At 43.1% G+C, this 22,609-nt stretch overlaps 1 protein-coding gene across 1 annotated transcript in view; it reads left to right on the top strand.

The window, feature by feature from the left end:
• The window catches only part of osa (trithorax group protein osa), a 126,245-nt gene extending 104,853 nt beyond the window's left edge, over positions 1–21,392 (top strand). Inside the window, 12 exon segments of the mRNA XM_074103390.1 lie at positions 396–437; positions 3,929–4,117; positions 6,602–6,818; positions 7,521–7,637; positions 8,555–8,629; positions 9,681–9,768; positions 12,797–12,907; positions 12,909–12,996; positions 16,135–16,224; positions 17,287–17,577; positions 18,484–18,564; positions 19,172–21,392. Coding sequence (XP_073959491.1) covers positions 396–437; positions 3,929–4,117; positions 6,602–6,818; positions 7,521–7,637; positions 8,555–8,629; positions 9,681–9,768; positions 12,797–12,907; positions 12,909–12,996; positions 16,135–16,224; positions 17,287–17,577; positions 18,484–18,564; positions 19,172–21,088 — 3,306 coding nt within the window. The 3' untranslated portion in view covers positions 21,089–21,392.
• The last annotated feature ends 1,217 nt before the right edge of the window (positions 21,393–22,609 follow it).

The following is a 22,609-nucleotide window of genomic DNA, read 5'->3' as shown; positions in this document are numbered from 1 at the left end:
ATAAAGGTATTAAAAAGAATGCGTAAAGATGAAAACTGTAAATATTCATAATATTTAATTTTGTTTTAAAAAAATATTATTATTTTGTGGTGACTATATGTCCAAAGTGCCGTGTTTGTTACAAATTTATTCTGTGCGTCAGTTGTGTTTAAGTAATTTACGTAAAATGTGCCGTTATGGGGTTTATGTGGTGTTTCAAAATAACTATTACGCAGCATTTTCTACATTTACTATTACTTAACAGTTACAAGTAATAAATAAGCTAAGAATTAGAACCTACATTGGCTCGCAAAAATCGCAACAAGTACAGAAAACGTAAAATTTACAATTTATTGAAACAAATTTGATAAGTCTGCGATCGGATAACATATATTCCAATCTATCGTATATTTCAGGTGTTTAACAGTCACATACAGCCGGAGTCCTTCAGATCAAAGGTTTATATCAAGTCAAAGATCATTAAGCATGAGTAGTACTCAAGTTACAGCACTTGTAGATAGCTTATTTAGCAACTGCATGGTAGATTCGACATCTTCCTGAGGCGACTGCAAACGTTCTTTTCCGACGTTATGTCTATCATCCTGAACATGTCAACTAAAGCCGATTCCTTACCGGGAGCTTTCACCTGTAATGTGTAATGCACGAATCTAAAGTTCGATTTGAGCATTACGTTATTATTACCCTTTCGCTGACTGCCAAAAACTCACCTGCAATGTAACGGATGCTCTCATTCGCTACATTACTGATTACACATTGCAATGCTTGATTCTCCTTACCCACTGATACAATGCTCGAATCAGAATTTACAGACATAACCATATATTTAGAATATACCTACTGCCTTTGATTAGCTCTGAAGTAACAAAGACGAAATAAAAGTGCAAGAAATAGAAACTTTATTCAGTGTTTCATTAGGCTCTTACAGACTCTAGCTATCTCACCCTAAAACTTTTTCTATTGCCGATCTATTACCGTAGTATATTCTAAATATTGGAACATGGGCTAACATTACAGGCGAATGCACGCAGTGAGGCCTTCTCCAAAGGCTCTTTGATATTTACGATGATTATGCATTTGAATATACCTATTCTCGTCGTATGTAAACGTCGATATAGTTTCTGCTTTCTGCTGTTTCTTTTCTTTTGGTGTTGGCATTTTAGATTTAGGAAAATTTTACTGCCACTTTAATTGGTTTATAATCAATCTACTTAAAAACCAGGGTTTCAGAGTAGTTTGATTGAGATCTTCCTAAGTGTTTATTTTGATATTGATAAATAACAAATATTTAAAGTAAGCGCTGTGGTGCTAGGTGGTTTGTATTGTAATGCATATGTCTTACATTTTTTTTTCAATTGAATGAATTTGCTAGTCTTGTGACTAAGTAAGTAGTCAGTCTGTAAATTATTCTATTACTTATTTTCTTATGTATGAGTACAAAGAATGTTGTTGTTGTTTAATATTTCAAACGGAGAAAAGTTCTTTATCCTTGACGCACATATAATTCTCTGTGTTAGGCATAAAGAGTTTTTTTCTTCGTCTAATTTTACAAGGTTGTTCAACGCGTATAGCATAAATTAAAACCGTGGATTGTCATTTACGCTTGTAATTAGACCTATATTTTGGTTGCACGCGTGATTCAGCCTTGTTATTATTGGACGCGGTCGAAACAACGCAAAGAAAGCCGCGCGGCTATTGTAAACCGACCGCATGGGACTTTCCTCGTTGTTTTGGTCAAATTGAGGTTTCGGATGACGGTACTTACTGACCTATTCGAAGAAAAAAGTGAAATGACAAGTTTTGCAATAACATTGTTGACGAAGTTACTTTACTTTGTTGTTCACATTTGACGTGCGTTGAAGATTCATTCACAAATAATACATATTTCCTCCTTATTAAAATCGCGATGGAAATAATATAGGTATCATTTGTTCTAATACTTTCGAAAGAAGAAAGATGTAAGTGAACATATCCATCCATACTAATATTATAAATGAGAAAGTGTGTGTGTTTGTATGTTTGTCCGTCTTTTACGTCGAAACGGAGCGACGGATCGACGTGATTTTTGGCATAGAGATAGTTTATGGGCCAGAGTGACATAGGCTACTTTTTATCCCGGAAAAATGCACAGTTCCCGAGGGAACAGCGCGCGATAACCGGATTCCACGCGGGTGAAGCCGCGGGCAAAAGCTAGTTTCTAATAAAAAAGGAAATTATTAAAGTATTAATGATAAATACGATTTAAACATACATTACGATTGTTAGATACTTATAAGCCCAAGATTTTTAATTCCTATATTATTGAAAACGAATATTCTAGAAAATCCGATTCCTGTAGTGCATCACTTTCAGAAAAGATTGTAGGTAACCTCTGAACATATTTGGTTCGAGATATGGACCATGACGTGAATGACTCTTCCGTTTTCCTCACGGAAAATGAGCAATGTCGTCCATTGAAAGACAAAATTTGTGGATCGAAGTATTTGAGACAGTTGTACTAATATAGATTTAGCTGCCTTTGATTTTATAAACTGGATAGTGTCTTTCAACAAAGTAAATGTAATTCTAACATGTGCTGTAAACTCTAGTCTTTTACTTTATAAAGGCACACACCGTACGCGGAGGTTTGGATGAATTTAACTGCCGATTGAATTGCTCAAGTAATAATGATTTAGTCTGACAAAGTTTTATTGTCTGTAGTAAAATTTAGCAATAGCTTTTGAACATGCCAACAATACATGCTAACAATACTTTCATAATAAAATACAAAACTACGAAATTAAAAAAAAGACTGCCTTTCGTTCTAGATGCCAGAATTCGTGCAAAAAAAAAACAATAATGACCTCAGTCCCCACGTAAAGTTCTGAAACTTATAGTACTATACCTCGACAAGTTCATACGTACGTGATACTAGTTAGAACGCTGTCGCAGTCAGCATTTGTCGCAGTTGTAAAAAAAAACTGATAAGGGCAGCAGAGCCTCCCTGCGGCAGGGTTCCACCGAGTGACACATACAAACCAGTCAAGATACAGTAAATTCATTCGCGTCGGCGACTAATGAGTTTTTCTCGAGCAATTCACGCTAAAAGTCTACATATTACAGTGTCATGTCATGACCGTAATAGGAACGTGTCAGACGGAGTGCCAAACAGAATGTCAAACGCATACATGACACGCGACGCGACGGCGACGGTTGGTAACCGAAACGTGCTTAGTGGGCATAGTCTCATACTTATCGATACAAATATGTAATATATTTTTCATCACACTTGCTCGTAAACAGTGTCATAACATGCAGGCTACCTTGGTTGCAACCCCCCAAATAAAACCCTCGACCTTAATGTGCTTGTCATGAAACCCGTCGTCTGTAAATGAGTCATTGCGCGTACAAATTTTCTTGTCATGAAGCCCAAGGTCGGTAAATGAGTCAATGTGCGTACTGATACTGCTGCGCGCGCTGCTGCAGGATCACATGCACGCACGCTGCGGCGCATGCTGCGGGAGGGGGAAGGCAGCGCTGCCAAGAGCGCAGCCTAAGGTATCGCCAATATTTGGAACAATTATATTCTTTTTCTTTTAGAAATATAAAAATTTACTCGCAAATGTGATGAAAAACATTGTACGTCGCACGGGCGGTACTAGAATTACGAACCTACCTGATGGGTGGAAGGATGATAGCTACGTTTATGCAAGATATGCGTGTTCATGCAGTTCCTCCACATCCACACTGTAAGAACACACACAAATTGCACTATCACCACCCCCACACTACAATGACGCGCTACGTAGTTTACACACACGACACGACACGTTGCTATTACGGTCATGGCATGATACGGTGTGTAGAGACCTTTAATTGATTCCAATCCGTCCCTTGTACGTCGACTCTGATACGGTGGTGTCGGGTGTATGATGAGATGTCCCTGCGCCAGAAGTCGGACTCGCTGGGCAAGCTTTACGAGATGGACGACGCGCCGGAGCGCCGCGGCTGGGTGGAGCGGCTGCTCGCGTTCATGGAGGACCGGCGCACGCCCATCGCCGCCTGCCCCACCATCTCCAAGCAGCCGCTGGACCTCTACCGGCTCTATCTGCTGGTGCGCGACCGCGGGGGCTTCGTTGAGGTACGTAACAATACCGACCACTACCAATAAGGCTCAGTTTCATTGGTCGTCAGAGCCCTAAGGCCGCTTGTATAAGTCATTCACGATGACGCGTGCCGTGGTTCTTATTACAATGTCATTAATGTTTAATTTTGACAAAATCACGCGCCTTCGTGGATTGCACTAGGTATAGTATAGACGTCCGTTGTTTCACCGGACAAGGGACCGTTTTTTTTCCGGACGGCCGGTGCATGTACACACACATTCATTGTAAGCCATACAACACCGCAAAATCCGTCAAAAAACAGTCCGCCTATGTCCGGTGAAAACAACAGATGTCTACAAGCGGCTTAATGTGGGGTACGGGAGATTTCCTTAACGCATGCAATAGGGCCTGCAGTCGGGTTTCACTAGTCGTTATACCGCCTGCGGAAGTTACCGCACGTTGTATGTCGACCGAGTTATCGACTTGTGAGTTTCACTAGTCGTTATACCGCCTGCGGAAGTTACCGCACGCTGTATGTCGACCGAGTTATCGACTAGCGAGTTTCACTAGTCGTTATACCGCCTGCGGAAGTTACCGCACGCTGTATGTCGACCGAGTTATCGACTAGCGAGTTTCACTAGTCGTTATACCGCCTGCGGAAGTTACCGCACGCTGTATGTCGACCGAGTTATCGACTAGCGAGTTTCACTAGTCGTTATACCGCCTGCGGAAGTTACCGCACGCTATATGTCGACCGAGTCATCGACTAGCGAGTTTCACTAGTCGTTATACCGCCTGCGGAAGTTACCGCACGCTGTATGTCGACCGAGTTATCGACTAGCGAGTTTCACTAGTCGTTATACCGCCTGCGGAAGTTACCGCACGCTGTATGTCGACCGAGTTATCGACTAGCGAGTTTCACTAGTCGTTATACCGCCTGCGGAAGTTACCGCACGCTGTATGTCGACCGAGTTATCAACTTGTGAGCTTGATACAGCTGAAGTTTCAAAAATGTGTATGTAAAACCTTTACGTTAAATTCAACTGAAGCCGTGGTGTGTGTATATGTCGACGGCCGATCGTAAAATCCGCCAGATCACGCAATTCCTAGGCATATCGTGAAATGGCGCCATTTCATGAATTGGCTAAGGGGCATCCGCCATATCGTTCAAAACTCACCGTTTAACGATTTGCCTAGTGACGTTTAGGCAGATCATGAAATTCCTAGGCATATCATGAAACGCTGCCATATCGGTTCTGATATATGTTTGTAACATCAACTGTATTGACCTTTTTGTAGTTGACTGTTGATGTACAAAGATTGCCGTGGATAATGGCCAACCAGAGTAAAGCCAGCGAGCAGTATCTAGTAAAGAAAAATACCAGTTGAAAGTATATCGCTATGGGCGCGGTTTGAAATGAGAGTTTAAGTTTAAGATTCGTTGGTCGTGTAAGCAGCAGCAGTTGTTTCACAGCTATTTTGTACAGTCAACTCAGTCCCAAGCTTACCTAAAAAGCCGATATAGAATCCATATCCTTGCATATTAAATTTGCCGCCTACTCGCGGCGCCAACAACGGCTCGCCGTGCCAGCGGTTTTAGTGGCCCATTTGTCATAGACGTCTATGGCAAATCCATCAAATGAGCATCAAACTTGAGTGATTTGTGTTGTTAATTAGTTAATCTCGTAAAAACTTCCCTTGTCCGGTATAGGCGCCAAGCGATATTTCAAGATTGTGCGGATAGATGTTGCTATCGTCAATGTGTAGAAGTTACGGTAAAAAAGTGAAATTGAAAATTAATATTATAAGGAAAACAGCCGTTATTTTACATTCGTAAATAAAAGGTTACTAAAATCAACCTTACTGTGATCGATTACCTCTCCGTATATGAGCACTAATGCCTAGGTTATGTAATTGGATTCGCTTTACAGTTGGAAACGTAAACATTTTGCACTCAAGAATATCACTTAAACGCTGCCAGTAAAACTTACGATCAGCGCTCGTGATGCAACCAAGCCTAATGGGCTCCGTTCAGGATTTATGTTAGTGCATGTACCGGCTTTATGGAAATAGGCACCATAAACTCGCCAGGGCTTTAACGATAGTTAATAAATTTTTATCATTGGAGCGTTCGCAAACGCCGAACAATGTTGCACGGCAGACGCGCGCGGGCAGGCGGCGGCGCCGGTCGCTCGGCCACGCCGCGATTAATAGGAAAATTGACGGCATGGTGAGCTCTCCACTCGTTAACATTCCAACTTATCGCCTTTTCCGTCCGCCGCTCTAAACCTCCGCACTTTATGTTCGCGTTAACGTCTCCTTGTGTACACGCGATTAATAAAAACCCCTGCGACCGGTGCACTTTCAATTCGCTGTTGCACAAACGTTTTTAAACATCTCTTCGATCTTCACCGCAAGCAAATAACCGGCGTGCGGCGACAATAAAATCGTAGCTCGCGTTTTAACGACGGAGAATAATTAGCGCTCTCCGACTGATTGCGATGCGTTCGCGTTTTCAGGTGACGAAGAACAAGACTTGGAAGGACATAGCGGGCCTCCTCGGCATCGGCGCGTCCTCGTCGGCTGCGTACACGCTGCGAAAGCATTATACGAAGAATCTGCTCGCGTACGAGTGCCACTTCGACCGCGGGGGCATCGACCCGCAGCCCATCATCAACCAGGTCGAGGCTTCCACCAAGAAGAAGAGCGGCAAATCCAACAGCACTCCTAGCACGGGTGAGTTGTAGACTGATTTTACTTTGTTTGCGTTTTCACACACTTGTGGTGGTCAGATAAAGTGTGGAACATAAATGTGTATATTGCAAGAGTTTTAAACGACAATATTATCTCTAATCGTGGTTGTTGTGCTTCTGCAAGACCATACTCTGTTTGACATTAGACCATTTATACGACCTCGACCAATTAATGAATAAATATAAATTTGTGTATTGGTTATTTTGTTTGAGGACGCCAGCACATTAAGTCTTAATTTTTCTTATCAGTTTAACATCGAAAAGTGTTGTTTTTGAGAACTTTTTGTTTCGTTTCGTGGTGGTCCACGGTTTGCTTGTAAAATATGTATAATGACAACAATCAACTTTTATATCATTTTCAAAACAAAGAATCATCATTTTACAGCAAATGATTTCAGTGAGTTGACACATTTTAAAATGTCAAGGACTTTATCTAATTTTGAATTCATTAAAGGATATTAATATTATTCTCTTTTATTATTTCCTTTGAGTGTTTAGTAAGTAGTAGTAGTAGTAGTAGTATTTTTGCAATATCTGCTGTGATTGCTACATACTCGTATATATTATGTAAGCTCATGACGAATCACAGCATTACATTGCTTCCTGAAAGTGTTATACATATTTCAATATAATGTTCACACAGTGATATACTTACTATCCTAACCTTAAAATATTTGACCAGCAGGGTCATCGAACTCTCAAGAATCATTCCCAGGCGCGGGTGCGCCGGCGCAGGGCGCGCCGATGGACGGCTACCCCGCGCAGTATGGCGGGTACCCGCCGCAGCCCAACCAGTCACAAGGTACGTGTCTGCCGCATACTCCCTGAGGAACTAACCTCGCTACCTTGCACTCTGAATACTTTGTGATAGTAGTAAAACTACTAGCGCAAAGCGTGATTCAATTTCAACTCTGTACAACCCAGTGGAAGTTCCATGCAAATTTTGAAATTGACTCACAAATTCAAAACTAGTCTTGTCACTTACTGCTGTGGTGTATAAAGCAATAGATTCATAGCGGCACCTTGTGACATGAACGCACTGAATCGTATTTTATTTTAAGCTCAATAGAATTACATCACGAAAAGAGTACATTTAAGCAGCATTTCAATTTTATTTTGTTCCAATTGATCATGAAAATAAAGATATTATATAGTTAAATATAAAGGCTGTTTTAGACACCTCTTTTCGCGAATATGCCCTTAGATAAGACCGGACGCTCGAAAGAATACGACTTGAAGCGTGCGGTGCTTGTTTTCTTTATTTACGCAATATTTAATACTAACTCAATTTCTAATAACAACCAGATAATCACAGCTAATCAACCATTTGGCTCATGTGATCGCTTCTCACTAACCCTAACCGTACGACTAGTCTTAGAGGAATCCTACTGTTTATACTCTCAATAATGCGTTCTAGCAATAAAAAATCGCCCAGATCCAATACAAATATAAGTTATATTTTTTGAATCAATCCTTTCAGCCAAACTTTGTGCATTTTAACACATTGAATGCGGATAAAAACAATCTGCAACTACTCAGACGGGGCGCTTTTGTTTAACGCCGGTAGGCGAGCGCCGCAACGAATGGGTTAACATGCCGGTAACTTATGTTTGTAATGCGACGGCGCCGCGTTCTATTTAAACATGCACTGGGTAGTTTTCCTCTGGGGTAGTCTTCACTCGGTTGTGTGGTCCTGGTACAAGAGACGTATGGTTGTAGGCGGCGGGCCGGCGGGCGACAACCTCGCCGCCTCCAACCCGTTCGACGAGCCCCCAGGGCCGCGGCGACCCCCAGGTAACCACCACACGAGCACCGACCCCCTACGACCCCCTCCCCCTCACCTCTACTGTTGGCCGAATGGCGACCAGAGACTTTACAGACTGTGACGCGTGTTTACTAGAGTAATGCTTTACCATGCTGACGTTTTAATATCTGTACAAGTGTCAAGTTTATTTTTAGTAAAAGTCAAAGTAACAGCTACTTTGTGGCGTTATTTACATTATTATTTAAATGTATTAACTTGAACATTTGAATATTTGGAGATATTTACATAAGACAACCGCCACACGCGATCCTAGGAGTTTAAATATCTAATGATAGCTAGAGTCTTTAGGCTTGAGCATTCCGTTCCCACGTGGTATATATTCCGAAAGTCTATGAACGTGTTTTCTCTACGTTTTAAATGTTATAACTTGACTAGCAATCTATCGGTACTGGTGGAGCATTTCTTTGGTCACTGTATGCTACACAGTGTATTGTAGGTAGTCGTCATCCACGCTATATGTCGAGCACGGGTAAAAGACGGTTGAAGCGTCTGAATGATCACCCAACTTCACACGTGCACACACCACCTCACTCACAAAGTATCGCCCGGTAACTGATACTCTGCAACTCAGCAGTCCTTCTGTACTGGGTTTATGTTACATACAATGTTCGTGTGTATATTGCAACGTTGACAAGACTTACGGGCTACTAAGAAATTTAGATATTACATCAGAAACTGAATACGTGTTCAATTGATTGTGGCTAGTTAATTGTGCCATAGACACTCTTGAAAGGACCAAAATATTATTAATATCAAAAAGAAACACTTATTTCGATTTCACAAAGAATATGTTTTCTGATTAGAACATTAATTCCTTTCGCTTTTGGCTTGTTATCGTCTGTTTATTTTGCTAGTTTAACTGTCAATGTTAGTTCTTATCACAACTCTCTCGAGCTTTACTTCCGCATGGGATGAATAACATTTTAACATCACCTACATGTGGCATGATAGACAATTATTGTTTAATGATAAGTTTACTCTTCGACAGAATGCTAAAAAGAGTCTGGTTTTGATTTACAGGTTACCAGCCAGGTTACGGGTACGATTATGGGCCACCGTATCAGGCGACGAGGCCTGTTTATCCTCCTTATGGCCCAGAAGGAGACAGGTAATTTCTAAAATCTCTTTAACGAACTCCAAACAAAACAGGAATCTCTGTTTTTTTTTGCGTTTTCAGTCAGTTGTTAATATATATAAATGAAAAATATTTTATTTTATCACTTGCAAGAGTATATCATCGCCGAGGTGATCCCGTTTCTTTTTTTTTTCAAGGAATATGATAATGATTCATATTGGAAACCTTTTGACGTTTACTTTTGAAAGTTGTTAAAAAAGTATCGAGCGACTAGACTCTTAATACTCTGCATGCAGACTCACTGTGGGAAGGCCCAAGAAACCCCTAGAAGCGAGAATATGACGTGCATATCGACACCTCCTAAGTATACTGGTACAAGTGCATAATCATAAATTTACAGGAGAGCTGTTCAAAGGTTCCAAAACCTGTAACTTTCTCATTTAATGATATAACTTTTCAAAATTTTGCATTGGTTCCAAAGAAAATATTGGCTTCCTACCTGTATTCATGGAATTTTGAAATTTCTTATAGTTTTGAGAAAATTGCAGATACACTACTATACGCGTATTTTACATCTTGTAGTTGTGCGGTATACTGAGCTAATTACCACTTGCTCCAGTATACGGCGTAATGCGTAGATTACTGATCTAACGATATTTTTATATTGTATATGAATTTTTAGATGAAATACTTATATGGCTTGCAATGAACAATAAAACAGATGCTCTTTTACCTTCATCTATTGATTTATAAACGTTTTTTATCACTTGCATCAATATACGCTAACATTAGCATGCCACTTGTACCAATATACCGCTAGTAATGTTTTAAACGTGCTATACAAAATACAGAAATATACCTTTATAAAAAACTTCACTTGAAATATAAATGGTTTTTTTAAGAAAAGTAATTGTATTAAGTGCTTTAAATTAATGGAAGCACATTCAATGGATTCGTATTCCTGTTCAAATGTGTACTCGTATTTTATTGTGAAAGGTTCCTCATGTGATACATATATCGCATCGCACCCATTTGTATCCACATAACGGTTTAGCTTTTTGTGCCTCTTCAGGGTTCCGTACCCAAAGGGTATAAACGGAAACCCTACTTCTATATACTACTTCGCTGTCCGTCCGTCTTTCACCAGGCTGTATCTCATGAACTATGATAGTTAGACAGTTAAAATTTTCACAGATTATGTATAACTGTAGTCGATATAATATATATATAACAAAAAATAGAACAGAATAATATTTAAGGGGCCCCATACAACAAATGTAATTTTTTTGCCATTTTTTTGCTAATTCTAATGAAGTTGTATAGATGGTATGGAACCCTTCGTGCGCGAGTCTGATTAGCACTTTGCTTAAGCCAAGCTTTGATATGAAATATTGAGTCAAAGTCAAAATATCTTTATTCATTTAGATTGTAACAAGCACTTATGAATGTCAAAAAATTTACCACCGGTTCGTAAAAACCTCTGTTGAGAAGAGTCTGGCAATAAACCTAGGTATATTTTGTAAACAGATTTACAATCATATTTTAGTGATATCTATATATCACAAGTATTTAGCACAACTACATATTTAAAACAGTTCTCAATTCGCTATTTGGAGTAAGCACTCGCCAATGCGGATCGGGATTATTTCCAAATTTCCCTATTCATGATATAATCATTAATTTTAATAATACGCCTTATATATTAATGTTTTCTTGACAATAGATTTAAATTTTGTGTCTGTTCTGAGTCTTGGAAACTTTTATAACTTCATACGGTTTACCCGTTTTCGCCATATACATAGCCAGGTACCATTTCTTAGGTGTGTATAAAAAATGTGTATAGGGGGTTATTAAAAACCTGTACTATACTTTAAACCACATTAGGGCTACTAATTACTAATATGATCCAAGTAGAAAAATACTGTGATTCGAAAAAAAGAAGTTTTGTATGGAAGTGGAGTCGCAAGAAGACTAGAAAGTCTTCTTACGACTCTACTTCCATCTAATAATCTTCCTTCTAATTTCGATGTTTTCCCACTTATATCGTATTAGTAATCAGTAGCCCTAATATGGGTACAGTATAGTACAGGATTTTTTATCAACCTGTAGGTATATTGAAATTTACTGTTCTCATTTAATTAAAGCATGCATGCCTTCGCCTTCTTTTTGGGGATGCTCAACTACCAGAATGCAATGTAATACTGCAATGTTATATTTCTAGCACGCGTACATGTAGGTATAGCCGAGGAAACTGAATCACGTACTGGTACTGGGGTGGAACCGTTGTACTACCAATGTTATGTTGACATCCCATACATTTGCCAAAGAAATCATAGCGAAATAGATCACGAAAAGGTTTCACATTGGATTTAGTTTCCATGACTGTCTATGAGAAATACGGCTATTGTGGTCTTGCCCTCCGCAATTGTCAGACCAAAACATGTTTTTTTTTATATATACTATCAAATTATGTGTTCGTAGAACAGTTTAAACGGTCCGCACGCAGCGACGGCTAGCACGTACACTGAGGCAACTGCCAGTTACACTCGACTTCCCCGGCCCCGCGACAATATCGGTGCCGCGTATAGTGGTGCATGTCGGTTGCCTCAGTATACGTTGTACCGATTAGCAAAACGGTGTTAGATGCATTCATATACGTCACTTATTTCCAAAACTACTAGGAATATCCGTGCAAATTTTTTGTGGTGGGTAAATAAGGAAATATTAATCACAAAATTGCAAAAAACTAAAAATCAGAAATTTGTCACTTGTACCAGTATACGTAGGAGGTATCGATATGAGTTCTTCTGTCAGAAGGGAAGCGTAAAGCTCGGGCATACGAAGCGGTTATTTGAGTTGTAAAGCCTCTATTCATGGTAAACATTTTGTTGAACAATTTTGTTGAATCAACGTGTTGCTGAGTTTTCTCTCACCAAGAGGCAACATAACAGCTCAGCAATAGGTTCCCAACTTAACATTAACATAAAGTTGCAGCCTTCTCTTTGTGGGTCTGTGGGGTCATACAAGAAGCAAAATTGACTCTAGTACGAATGTTAATCAGAGGATACGGTACCGGCAGCGAGTACCGCTACGGCAGCTATGGCGGGTACCGTGGCGGCGCGCCCGCGCCGGCTGGCACGCCGCCGCCCGCGCAGCCCTACCCCGACTACTACGGCGCCACACCCGCCGCACCCCCCGCACCCGCCGCACCCGCCGCACCCACCGCACCCGCCGCAGCAGCCCCAACAGCCGCCGCACGAGGTAACACACGAACACACACACATCTGACAATATTACAACAGTAACAAGCTCACTCTGGGCCGTAATGTCTATCGCGCTGACGTTCGCGATCGCATTCGCCATCTCTTTCTACCCTCGTCTATGAGCAGACAGAAAGAAGTGATGAAAACGATTGTTCCAAGTGTGTTAGACAATAACGCCTCTGATCCCCTTTTTCATAAACGCTGCAAACTCATGTTAATTAAACATTATTCGGTTCTTAGTCTCTTAAACGTTGCATTCGCGAGGCAACAGACTTTTAGGGCCGGTTTCACTACCCTCTTAATAAGTTTCTGTCATTTTATGTGACAAACATTTGTATGCCAGCCAAGTCTATTCCAAAGACAGAACATAATTTGGCTTATGAGTTTTGTAACTTGTTATAAAAAAGGGAGTCTCTAAAAATGTTTAAACGTTATAGGAGGGCGCTTTCGCATAAGTTGGCTAAACATCTACAGCCTTATTAATAAAAAAAACATCTAATTAGAATTTAATCCGAACTTACATTTGGACTAGTTACTCCTTGACTAAATAAGTATTAAGTCAGTTTTAAATTTTTTATTAATAAACATGGACTAGCGAGGTATTAGTTAAACATTTCTTAAACCTAGACTATGACGTAAACAATGGCAACCCAGCGTGAGAAAAAAATAAAAGAATGAGTCATTGAATGAACGAAGAATGAACCATAGAAAAAAAAACAAGAAATGTCTTTAATCTGTGGTATGAACCCACATCCGAATTAGAAAGTAACCAAATATAACATGCGGCCGAGCATGGCGCTGTTTTGTAGTGTATCTCGCTCACTCTTGTTATAGTCACAATAGTGTAAGTGTAGTGGTAATTAGTTATGATATGACGCTGGCCACCAGAACATGTATATTTGCATTGTCAGCCTTTTGAAAACGGTCACTTCAACATCATTGTTTGTTATTACGGGAATAATACTGAAACTGAAACTGTTGAATAAAAATCGCATGTTAAGTAAATACACGTTAATTTTTTTTTTGTAAAAACGAAGATATCACGTGATAGTAAAGTCATTTTAACTTACTTCTCCACGGCCCCAGACTCTTATGGCAGTTAAGACTTTGATATGAGGCGGCATTTGACCACCTCTCGCATCTCCTGCTAATTCATTTTTCACTATATCAACTATGAAGTTGGCAGTATCACGACTAAATCGGTATTTAGTTTTAAATTCGTGTTCTGAAAGCTCGAAAGGATTTTTGCGAACTTTGTATAATTTTACATGCCTAACCACTTCCTGTTCTAATTCCACGAGTTCTTCAAGCTCTTGCACGACATGCAAATCTTCGCCATAATAATCCATGCTATACTATATGCATGGAAAAATAGTACTTAGGTAAATGTTATTTTATTATTATTTTGTATTCCACCTGTATTAGTTAATTTAAGCTGTTGGTTTTCCGAATAAAATAAAATAAAATAATAAATTTACTACAACGAATTTCAAATAAATCCACAGGCAAACCATAACCAACAATCGTCAAAGAGAAAAGTTAGGTTACTCCAATATTACTCCATCGTTAAACTAGGCATCACCAAGGATTAAGTTTTAGTCCGAGACTAAGCCTGGATTAGCTTACTCTTTCCTTACTTCTTGTTTATTAATACTGACTTTTACTAATCTCAAGTTCAACCTCGAATTTAAGTTAAACCTACTCTACTCCACGTTTATTAATAAGGCTGCTAAAATCCAAGATACATATTTGACACTCATTGTCGCAACATGCTTGTTTTTCTTATGGCCTAAACAGCGTTGTTATAGCAGTTATAAAAAGACCTGTGGTTTAATAATCAAAAAAAAAATGTGTTGTTACGTCAGTTGATATATAGGGACCTGATGTGAAAGCGCTGTCCGAGAAAATAGTAACCAATTTCAGATTTAATGATGTCTACACTTTTGAAAAGCATTCAGTAATCGTTTTTGAAATTGGTGAAATGCCGACTTTTGAATTGAATTAAGTCATAGTTTGTTTATGTCTTAATTGGATTGAAACGGAATGTTATTGTAGTATTACCAGCCTGAATATCATACGACCTGCATGATTAGCATGACAGGAGTAAGTACCGAATTGTGTATGAAATATTGTGCCTAATTGTATCCCAGTGCGAGTTTTTTGTAATACACAAGTTACGTAAATGTCTCATTATTTAAACATTGAAACTTGGGTGTTACTCCGATTGGTGCTGCTATATTTAGGACTTCAATACGGTAGTTCATGCCTGCTTCTATTACGTAGCAGAATCAAAAATGTAATCCTTTTAGCCGTGGCATGTATTTTTTTTCCTTTAAAGTCTTTTGACCCAATGTGATTTGACTAGCATGGTTAGGTACAGGAAAATAATTTTACGTTTTGTCGGCTGGATACTTAAAAATTGCAAACACTAAGTTAGACTAAGAATAAATAGATACTGGAAAAAGTAAGTAATATTTGTCGTTTGCGTTTTTTGAGTTATTTGGCCTAATGACCAAAATGTTGCGCCTCCTAAATATTTATCAGAGGGATATGCGTTGTCAAGCGAATAAAATATCGCCGCTCTCGATACACGTGGTATGCGTTTCATACATTCTGATAATTATACAGTGCAACAGTTGCATTTATAATCGGCCCTAAATATTAGACTAGCTCTCAAGTATAAGTATACGTTTAAGAGGGGTTGAGTATTTAGTCGACTATTAAATACGTTGAAAGTTGGGCATTACTCATTACTTAAATCATTCCGAAGTTACATTATGTCTGTTCATTTGTGTCTTCATTTTGTTACAATTAAAACTGCGGGTCACATCAGCATTGAGCTGCCCTTATCACATGTATCGTCAGTTTATGCCATGCTCGTACAATACGACACGACGTCGGAAATTATTTAGATTCGATTTTGAAGTTTTTGTGATACAAATAAGTATGGTTTGTCGTTTGAATTGAAAAGTACGTACTGGCCGTATCGGCAGTTTCTGTCACTATTGAATCACTATGAGAACTTAACCCGCTTCAGATAACTATTGTAGTGTCAAATTGTACGGGCATGTTGGGCGATTGGCGATGAGCGACCAGCGACGAGAGTGCAGCAAGTGAGGGTGGTCTGTGTTGTTAGATGTCGGGCGGCGCGGGCGCCGGTAGTCTCATGAGCTCGCAGCTCGCGCGGCAGCTCGTGGCGCCGCTGCCGCCCAGCCAGAGACCCTACGTACGGACCGTTTGTACCACGCACTCGAACACGCTTCCCGACCATTGGCGACCCTGGCTCATTCTCACCGCACGGACACAAACACCCGCACCACACGCAGACAGCGTCTGAAAAGTATCCTCTTTGACGCCCTAAGAGCTACACGCGCTCTTATGGCATTAAAGAGCTCGCATCAGACACGTCTGCGCGCCTAAAATATTCTTGTCTCGTTTCATTGCTCATGAACGGACGGTAATATTTTATGTGACGACGCGAGGCATAATCTCATCCGTGGTTTTGGCTTCATTGTTTTTATTCGATTAATACCACTAGCTAGCTTGAAGGATACCTCAAGCCGGGTCACTGTAAAGTTGTTCTTCTTTTCGTTTGACTAAATTCGGCTTGCGGTGCTATTAATTGGCTTTCCGGTCTGTCGAAGCATCAGCGGCCAAAACCCGTCCGTGGGCTGTTTCAAAATTTTAACAAAAACGTGATAGAAACATGGAAGTAAAGGTTTAGAGTGTGTGGTGGTGGCTTATACGATAAACCTTTGGTCACTAAATCATTTTGCATGCATTTACACGGATCATGTTAGCTTAGCTATAATTGTAAGTTTAACGGAGTCGTAGCTTTGTATATTGCGACGCAGCTCGGTCGAATTCCTCGGCGAGCGACTGCTCGCGCTCCAATCTCATTCGACCGAACTCATTCGTTACCATTTTTTATTTTCTATTAAACGTTCACATTTTGGGATCATGGCCAGAGTAATAACACTTTTTATCGCTTTCTGAAATATCATTGACTATATTCGACGTAGCTGTTACTTATACACATATTGCGAGACAACGACTCGCTATTCAGTATTTCTCAAAGTAATATTGCACTCTATTTATATACAGCTGTTTCGAATGTAGTCTTGCCATTTTGAATATTTTTGAAAGAATCGACCTACCAAATAAATGTCGTATGTGTACGTTACTGTGCTTTTGTCACGCAATCTTTCAAAACTATTCAGCTGTCGAGAGCGCTTCTTTTCCATCTCTTCCCAGAGCCCAAACTAACGGTAGTATTTCCATCCAACAGTACGGCGGAGGCAAGCCCATGGGTCCCGGATCAGGTCCGGGCGCGGTAGGTGCGGGCTCGGCGGGGGCGCCGCGGCGGCACCCCGACTTCGCGAAGGCGGAAGGGTATCTGGGCGGCGGTGCGGCGGGCGGCGCGGGCGGCGCCCCGGCGGCCCAGCCCGGTGCGCGCTTTGGCGGCGCCTGGGGCGCCGGCTTCCCGCGCGCGCCGCAACCGCCCGCGCCCGCGCAGCCCTGGCGCCCGCCGCCGCCCCAGCAGCCGCCGGCCGCCTGGCCGCACCAGCCCTACCAACAGGTACCTACTACCTACCACACACACACACATTCACATGTTTCAGTGTGTTTGGAATTGAGAAAACTAATCTGGGAGGTGGTCCTACGACCATAGATATAATTCTATCTACATAGATAAAATGTGTTTCTGATTCCACTCTTCTCGTCTCCGCTTTGTTTGGGAACGAATAGTACCTACTAACTGTCCTACAATGCAATACAATGACTCTTTATTGTACCCCAGAAATAGTCCTATTACTGAAAGTGAAAGTGTCCTATTACTAATTCGGAGTTTTATCTTAAAACGACATTGATTTTGCAACTTGGCCCCTATTTAATAAAAGTTACAAGTGCTACAATTTAACATAATTGTTAAGTTTCCCAAACATCTCATACAAAAAAATTATGTAGAATGGATGAGTAGCACTTGTAATTTTTATTTTAGGGGCCAGTTAATCAGTACGGAAATCGTAGGCCATGTTCCTTTTTTGACGGTATACATTTAATTAATAGACACTTTCTATAAACACTTCTGTTGTTTTTTGTCCTGTCTACATCACCGTTACGAATTTAGTAATTGCTGTATTGCTGTCTACGGATAAATAATAAGTCAGGAAGCGTAACTCAGAACGAATTCCACACAAAAGTGGCCATACTTTAAACCAAAACGATTTTTTGAGGTTGCAAATAGACGTTCTTGTTGATTGGTTAAAATTCAGAAACAGCAGGAATTGGTTTGTGCGCGTGGTGCAATGTCAGATGACGCGCAGAACACGATTTTTAAGCCCCGCCTACTAAGAACACGTAAGGCCATTTTTCTAACGCAGTTACAATTCCTGACTTATTATCTATTCGTAGGTTGCTGGTGGTTTTTAACGTTGATAATTAAACTAATTCGATGTATTTATTTATTTCGTTGTAATTCTAGGGTCAAGCGGGATCAGCGTGGGGCGGTGCGCCGCGGCCGCCGACGCAAGATCCTTACGCACCTGGCGTCGTTCCTTCACCCGTAAGTTATTTTATATTATTCATTTTATTGCGGGACAGTTTTTAATAATTCCAATTGTAGCACGGATAATTGTTTATTTATTTGTCATTTAAAAAATTACAGCATAACAGTAAAACCAACGCGCTGTAAAATTGAAATTATACAAAAAAAAAACAAAAAACACATGAAAAGACGTATAAAAAAAAAACAAAGTAACTAGAGATTTTTTCATGTTGTTTTCGTCGCTCCCCTAAAACGACGAAACACTACACCCTCCGGCCAGAAGTCGGAGCGCAGGAACATTTGGTGGTGCTTGGCACTTGAAGTCTAAATGAGCTAAAATTGTTAGGCCTCTGTAACCGGCCCTTTGCCGCCTCGCGGACGTGCTCGAACACCTCCGGCGTCGTCTTCTAATAATAATAATATACTTGGTCAACCGAGCTGGCTAAAACTCGATAGAGTTTTCCCAGGGACAAGACCAAGCTAGATCGATTTGTCATCCTCGAAAACCCCCCCTACATACCAAATTTCATCAAAATCGTCGGAGCCGTTTTCGAGATCTCCGAAATTACACACAAGTATTGCTCGTTTAAAGGTATAAAATAATTGAATATTGGTGTGATTGCAGGGTCCCGGTCCCGGTCCCGGGCTGAGCATGAGCGGCGGCGGGCTGAAACGCGAGATGACGTTCCCGGTGGAGTGCGTGGAGGGACAGGTGCCGGCGGGCGAGAAGCGGCGGCGGCTGACCAAAGCTGACGTGGCGCCCGTGGACGCGTGGCGCGTCGTCATGGCGCTCAAGTCCGGCCTGCTCGCCGAGACCTGCTGGGCGCTCGACATCCTAAACATCCTGCTGTTCGACGACAACTGCATAGGGTACTTCGGCTTGCAGCACATGCCTGGCCTGCTGGACCTGCTGCTCGAGCACTTCCACCGCAGTCTCGCCGACGTGTTCGACGCGCCCGCCGACCCGCCGCAGCCCTGGTACGCCGCGCCCGCCGCGCCCGCCGCGCCCGCGCCGCCGCCGCCGCGCCCGCCGCCGCCCGACCCCGCCGAACGCGTACGCGTCATCGCCGGCGAGAACTACACGCTCGCCTCGCGCCGCCGCCGCATAGGGCCAGTCGCTTTCCGGCAGGAGCCGGACGCGGCCACCGCCGACCTGTTCGCGCCCGAGCCCGAGGACCCGCCCGAGCACCGGCTCGACACGCTCGAACCCTGGCAGCAGGCCGACCACCTTATGCCCTGCTTCCGCGCCGAGTTCCTGCCGCTGCCCGCCGTGCGGCTGATGCCAGGCCGGCGCGCGCCTTCGCCGCCCGCGTCGCCGGCGCGCTCGGTCACCGCGCCGGCCGCGCCCGCGGCGCCCGACCCCCTGCCCGCCGCGCCGCCGCCGGCCGGCGCCGCGCCCGCTGACGCCACTCGCGACAATCTGGAGGCCGAGCCCATGGAGCTGGAGGTGGAGCGGCGCGTGTCGCTGGGCGTGCGTGACCCCGCGGGCGTGCTCAAGCGGCGCCGGCTCGAGGACTACGAGGACGAGTGCTACACGCGCGACGAGCCCAGCCTCAACCTGGTGAGCGAGACGCGCGACGCCCTCGCCAAGCGCTGCATCGCGCTGTCCAACATCTTGCGGGGGCTCACCTTCGTGCCCGGCAACGAGGGCGAGTTCTCGCGCTCGGGCGCGTTCCTCGCGCTGGCCGGCAAGCTGCTGCTGCTGCATCACGAGCACGCGCCGCGCGCCGCGCGCGCCAAGGCGTACGAGCGCGCCGCGCGCGACGAGCACGATGCCGACGCGTGCTGCTCCTCGCTGCGCGGTGAGGGCGAGTGGTGGTGGGACGCGCTGGCGCAGCTGCGCGAGGACGCGCTCGTCGCCTGCGCCAACATCGCGGGCGCCGTCGAGCTGTCGCACCAGCCGGAGGCGGTGGCGCGTCCGCTGCTGGACGGCCTGCTGCACTGGGCGGTCTGCCCCGCGGCGGTGGCAGGTGACGCGCCGCCGGCCGCCGCGCCACACTCGCCGCTCTCGCCGCGCCGGCTGGCGCTGGAGGCCCTCTGCAAGCTGTGCGTGACGGACGCGAACGTGGACCTGGTGCTGGCGACGCCGCCGCGCGGTCGCATTGCGGCGCTGTGCGCGGGGCTGGCGCGCGACCTTTGCCGGCCGGAGCGGCCCGTGGTGCGCGAGTTCGCAGTGAACCTGCTGCACTACCTGGCGGGCGCGGGCGGCGCGGCGGCGCGCGAGGTGGCGCTGCACGCGCCGGCGGTGGCGCAGCTGGTGGCGTTCATCGAGCGCGCGGAGCAGACGGCGCTGGGCGTGGCCAACCAGCACGGCGTGGCGGCGCTGCGCGACAACCCGGACGCCATGGGCACCAGCCTGGACATGCTGCGCCGCGCGGCCGCCACGCTGCTGCGGCTGGCCGAGCACGCGGAGAACCGCCCGTTGATCCGGCGGCACGAGCGCCGGCTGCTCTCGCTTGTCATGTCGCAGATTCTCGACCAGAAGGTGGCGCACGAGCTGGCCGACGTGCTCTACCACTGCAGCCAGCCGCACGAACACTAGCCAGTGACTCGCGAGTGATCGCCGCCGAGTGGTGGCCAGTGACTAGTGACCAGTGACTGAGTGACATGAGACTGAGTATACCTGTCGGTACATGTACATATAGTGATACGGCGCGAGCGCCGCCGACCCGCGGTCACCGGTGACACGAGTGTTAGCCTGTACGATCCGATTTTGTTATTTATGTCCACGATGATTTATTTACAAGAATGTCAATGTGCTATAATCGATTTCTATTGTTCGATTGAGAAAAGATGTATTATAACTCGTAATTTTGATTTTTATAATAAAATGGGACTTGAATCTGTTTATTGGTTTTATGATGGAGATTTTATACCGAGTACCTTTCGCGCCTTTGTCTATTAAAGAAATCTTAGTGGAGTGTGAGGAGCTTATGTGGGCTATAAGTTTTAATTAAGTTTAATGTGAATTATTACAATAATCTATAATATATTGAAATTGAATCTGAATTTTATTTATTTTTGAATTGGCATTTTTATGAATACTACACACACCTCGATTACGTAGCTAAATATTTCCAGTAATATATTTTGCCCAAATTTACGTTATTTGCTCACTGCTGAAATTAATCTATAATGGGCGCTTATTTCATTCAAGCTGCTATAATCGATTCAGTAGTACAATAATCCATACTAATAATACTAATATTATAAATGAGAAAGTGTGTTTGTATGTTTGTCCGGCTTTCACGTCGTAACGGAGCGACAGATCGACGTGATTTTTGGCATATATAGTTTATGGGCCAGAGAGTGACAAAATGACGGAAAAGTTCCTGAGGGAACAGAGCGCGATAACCGAATTCCACGCGGGCGAAGCCGCGGAAAAAACCCAGTATTATAATAACTGACCGACCGATTGACTCGTCAATGCCCAGTCCAAACCTTTGGACTTAAACTTGTAAAGCTAAACTGCATTGCTTGCTTTGGATTGCATAGAGGGGTGACATGGTGTCGTATGGAATTCAAACTCAAATAAAAAAAAATACTAAATTGTACGCTAATTAAAAAAAGTAGTACAGTCAAGGGCAAAGATATCGACACGGCCGAAGTTACAAAAATATGTATACACGACTTTATGCACTTAACATTAAGGCCGTGTATACATATTTTTGCAACTTTGGCCGTGTCCATATCTTTGCACTTGACTGTACTACACGTAGTTACGAAAATACAATGATCAATCTGTCACCGCCAAGAAGGATACTTCACAAAATACTTCAGTTCTGCAAAGGAGTAAAAACGATAGCTCTAAAAATGATACTGATAGCTGAGTATATTGGTAGGAAAAGTCCCTTCTTTTCTATAGTTTGTTCCATTACGGTGTTAGCCAATACCTTCGCCAAATCAGTTACCGACCGACAATTTACCGTTGCTTGAAGGTTGCTTGTCTCCAGTCACCATAGAGTTTACGAAAACAAAGCTAGCCTATATCAATGGCTAATGTAATATTTTTTCTTTGACCACAATGTAAATACCTACGTGTACTTCTTTTTTAGACAGTTGA

This window comes from Choristoneura fumiferana, chromosome 20 (genome assembly GCF_025370935.1).
Source record: "Choristoneura fumiferana chromosome 20, NRCan_CFum_1, whole genome shotgun sequence".
NCBI classification, from domain to species: Eukaryota; Metazoa; Arthropoda; class Insecta; order Lepidoptera; family Tortricidae; genus Choristoneura; species Choristoneura fumiferana.
The sequence above is the reverse complement of the archived record's forward strand: the minus strand, read 5'-3'. Positions and strand labels throughout refer to the sequence as shown.